The 4,430-nt window shown below is 51.1% G+C and overlaps 1 protein-coding gene across 1 annotated transcript in view; it reads right to left on the reverse strand.

Moving 5' to 3' along the window:
• LOC103916058 (ceramide synthase 4-like) overlaps positions 1–2,601 on the reverse strand; it is a 9,808-nt gene extending 7,207 nt beyond the window's left edge. Inside the window, exons 1-2 of the mRNA XM_009323002.1 lie at positions 2,435–2,601; positions 583–700 (exon numbers count right to left, since the gene is read on the reverse strand). Coding sequence (XP_009321277.1) covers positions 583–700; positions 2,435–2,601 — 285 coding nt within the window. The remainder of the gene's footprint in view (positions 1–582; positions 701–2,434) is intronic.
• Positions 2,602–4,430: the final 1,829 nt, after the last annotated feature.

Raw genomic sequence — 4,430 nt, forward strand, 5'->3', positions numbered from 1 at the left:
AACAGCCTCAAGTTGCGCCAGGGGAGGTTTAGATTGGATATTAGGAAAAATTTATTCACTGAAAGGCTTGTCAAGCACTGGAACAGGCTACCCACGGAAGGGATTGAGTCACCATCCCTGGCGGTATTTAAGATGTGTAGATGTGGTGCTTAGGGACATGGTTTAGTGGTGGACTTGGCAGTGCTAGGTTAACAGTTGGAGTTGATGATCTTAGAGGTCTTTTCCAACCTAAATGATTCTATGATTCTGAAGGACTTGTAGTTCTGCTAAAAATAAGGAGCCTTATCCGTAGACTTTAGTCAAAGGGGGTGATGGCTGCCTCCTTACCAGATCCATCAGCTCTCACACTACCTGCTGTATTCGATATGCAGAAGGTCAGGGGTTGCTGGGATTGCAGCTGTTGAACATGTTGGAAGATGCTGAAATATCTGCTTATATATATCTTCTTCCCTGGAAGCGTGGTTAGCAGTAATTGCCTTGCCTCTGAGGCTGGTTTGGTTGGGCTTGGGTATCTGGACAGGGAGAAGGTATTGCTTGCCTGGGCAAGCTTGCTTGGGACACTGGGACACAGGGGACACTCACCTCCTTTGGGGTCCTGCCCAGCAGAACGTAGAAGCCTTCCAGCGTGGCATTGGGCTGAACTATGGGCCTCAGCTTGTCACTCACACCCAACCTCCTGCCCAAGGGCAGAGCTACGGTTCTGCAAGAGGAAAGTTCAGCCAGGAGAGGATGTGTGTGCCCGCGCTGTGAGCCAGGGTCAGCCAACAGCAAGATCCTGCCAGCGCTGTATCCTGTGCATGGATGCACTGCACCAGGGGTCCAGCACTGCCCTGGGTGCTCACACACCCAGCCCAGGGGATCCAGCACTACCCCAGCTATGCATGCACAGCCCAAGGGACCCAGTACTGCTCCAGGAGCACACAGTGCCTCTGTCAGGTCAATGCTCTTTCTTGAGAGAGATGCAATGGCACCAGAGCAAAGGTGAGGAATGCTGGATGTGCAGTGGAGACAACAATAACAACTACAAAATAAGCAATAATTAATTCTTCTGCCGAGGCCCCGAGATGCCTTGCATTTCTGTGTGTTGGAGTTTACAATGTTCCCAAGCAGTCCAGACCATGCCATGAAACCAGTCTGCAAGTGTCCGAGTGTCCCACGTGCTCTGGGCCCAGGGTACCTGACCATTGGCTGCAGTGGGAGCCAAGGGCAGAGCACATGGGGATATGCTGGTTCCTGCAGGAAACACTAGCTTTGCAGGAAACCCCAGCAAGGCTCTAGTGGGAGGTACTGGTTTCTAAAATCTTGTTTCTGGGAAGCCAGGCAAGTGCAACATCTCTGAGGCAAGACCTGAAGACCCTGGAATTAATTCTGGCTCTTCCTACAGCCCCTGTCTGCCACAGCTTCTCACATGACTGTGCACAGCAGGCAAGAGCCAGCTCTCCAGGGAGATGGGCCAGTGCTCCCCCAGCTCCTCTAGGCCACAGGAGAAAGCCCATGTCCCAGCTGAGGGCAAGTTTGCTGAGCAGAGCCTTGCTGCTTCACGCCTCCCCCTGCCCGAAGTCCTACTCCCTGGCAGGGAAGCATCTCGGCAGGTCTGACCACACTAGCACACTGCCCCTCTTTAACTGATCAGCTCCCCGATTTCCCGTGCGTGAGGGTTGGTCTGTACCTCCCCATGTGTCAGCTTCTGTGTTCCTGGAAAAGGGGCCCAAAGCCCAGTCTGAATCCATCTCCTGTGCTGAGCCATGTGGACCTGCCTTGTTTCCACATGTGAGTCTTGGGGAGATGCCGGTCAGTCCTCAGGCCCCCCTGGGGAGTACCATTTCCCTCAGCCATGTGAATGACCACAGCTAGGGCATTGGAGTACATCATCCCTGACTGAACTGGGGATCTCTGGTGCCGGGAGGAGTGAGCAGGGCAGAGCTGGGCAAGGAGGAGTGGTGTGAGCAAAGTGGTCCCACAACAAGCTCCAGGAGCCATAGTCATCCCCTCCTTCTGCCTCTGTGCTGAGAGTTGGGGCTCACATAGCACCTTTGGAAGCATCCTCTAGGATCAGGCTGAACCCTGGCTCAGTTGTGGGCTTCCAACACTGATGTACCCAGCAAATCCCTTATCTGTGTTGCAAGCTCCCACTTGGACTCTCTCCAGAGGGACCCTCCACCCACAGTTGAGGTGTGACTGAGTGACAGACTTGTCTTTTCACACCTGCTGGTACAGGTTATGTTACAGGTACAGGAGAGAGGGAGGGGAAGGCAGGGCAAAGAGCTGCCACACAAATAACATATGCCACAAAAAGCAGAGAGATTCAGTATTCTTAGGGACAATCCCCTGTCCACTTTGTAGTGGTCAGGAAGCAGGTAAGGATTAGTCTGGAGCAACCCTGCAAGACACTGGTGGCAACCAGCACAGGAGAAACTGGATTTGCTGCGCTTACCTTTCAAAGATGCATCGGACAATGATCAAGAGCAGGGCACCAGGGAGGCAAAGCAAGAGGTCCTGAGGCTGTGGGTAGTGTATGTCTGCAGACTCCTTCATGTCTTCCCAGGTAGCTCCAGCTGGCAGCCAGTATTCATGGTGCCAGAATCCCTCTGACAGTCCCATCTTGGTCAAGATGGTAAGCACAGAAAGCAGAGGCTCTGGGACTGAGCAAGCAGGTAGCAGCAAGGCATATAGCTCATTCCTAAATCAGGATTCCCAGCTCAACAGCTCATCGTTCACACTCCCCACCTCCCACTCGATCCCATGAGTATGACTTCAGACTAGTTGAAATAGCATCACTTGTTCTGACCTGCCCGTGAGCTTGGAGGTGGAGTAAGATGTCCTAGCACAAGAAAGTAATTTAGTGGGTGTCAAGGAGGTGGCTAACTTCAATTACACTCTGCTGCACAGATGACTGAAGTCCCTACCTGGTGACAATAACAGCAGGGGCTTCTCTCTTGCCCCCCCTTTCTACCAGCCTTTTCCTTCCCAGGCTGCAAAGCCCTCACCTATTAATCAGCTCTGACACCTGGCAGAGGGTGTGGATGGAGGTCCCAGGTGAGACTGGCCACAGCCGTTAAGATCTTCTGGCACCCTTAGGGCCCCAACAGTCACAGTTTTGGTTCCTACATCTTGCCCAGCAACATCCCAAATCCTATTTGCATTCTGAACCACCACATACTGAGCACTAAGTTGATATACCGCTCCACAAAACTATTCTGAAGTGCTAACGCTCAGCGCAGCACTTCAGGAGACTTTCTCATGTACACCACATTGCTCTCCTCCATACTCAATTTCACCTGTGTTTTGTCACTCAGTCCCTCAGTACCGTAAACCCTTCTGCAACTGCTTGCAGTAAGTCTGCATCATCATCATGAGTAACTTTCATTATCAGCCAATTTTGCCATCTGCCTTTCCCTCCCACTTTTTGGGGCACCTGCAACAATACATAGCTGCAAAAAATCCATGTTGGTCTCTCATGGTAACCTCAGGTGGATTTCTTTAAGTCTGTGGTGAGGGACCTTTCTGAATGCCTTTGCAAAGCTGAGTAGGTAGCAGGTTCTCTTCTCTGCATGTGCTCACTGACTCTTTGGGATACCTCCAGCAGAGTGAGACATAATTTCCTCATACACAACCCATGGGGACTCTTTCCTAAAATACTATGTTCATATGTGTTTCCACAAATTCCATCATTTATTATACTTTCTACCAGTCTGACCAGTCTGGATGTCAGAATACAGATGGCTATAGCTCCTCACATTCCCACTTGGAACCTTTTTAATTTTTCTGGTAACAAGATGATTTGAAACAAAAAATGGCATTCCACAGTTGGTAGTTTAACTTCTTCTAGTATGAGTTTCCTCTTGACACTTGAGTGAATGCCACCCAGGTTTGAAGGTTTGCTATTATTCAGTTAGTCTGTTTGCTATATAACATCTTCACACCCATCAGCTTGAGATGGATCTTCTTGTGATGTAGCCTCAGCAAGATGTCAGGTATTGACCCTCTTTGAGCTTCTAAGCAGGGAAGTTGCAGAACAACCAGGGGATCAGGCCCAGCTACGCAGGTTCATGAAAGGCAGGTCCTGCTTGACCAACCCGATCTCCTTCTATGACCAGGTGACCTGCCTAGTGGATGAGGGAAAGGCTGTGGATGTGGTCTACCTGGACTTCAGTAAAGTCTTTGACACTGTCTCCCACAGCATTCTCCTCGAGAAGCTGGCGGCTCACGGCTTAGACAGGGGTACTCTGCACTGGGTCAAAAACTGGCTGGACGGCCGGGCCCAGAGAGTTGTGGTGAACGGAGTTCAATCCAGTTGGCAGCCGGTCACGAGCGGTGTTCCCCAGGGCTGAGTTTTGGGGCCGGTCTTGTTCAATATCTTTATCAATGATCTGGATGAGGGGATCGAGTGCACCCTCAGTCAGTTTGCAGACGACACCAAGTTGGGCGGG

Source organism: Pygoscelis adeliae, unplaced genomic scaffold, assembly GCF_000699105.1.
Source record: "Pygoscelis adeliae isolate BGI_AS28 unplaced genomic scaffold, ASM69910v1 Scaffold284, whole genome shotgun sequence".
In the NCBI taxonomy this organism is placed as follows: Eukaryota; Metazoa; Chordata; class Aves; order Sphenisciformes; family Spheniscidae; genus Pygoscelis; species Pygoscelis adeliae.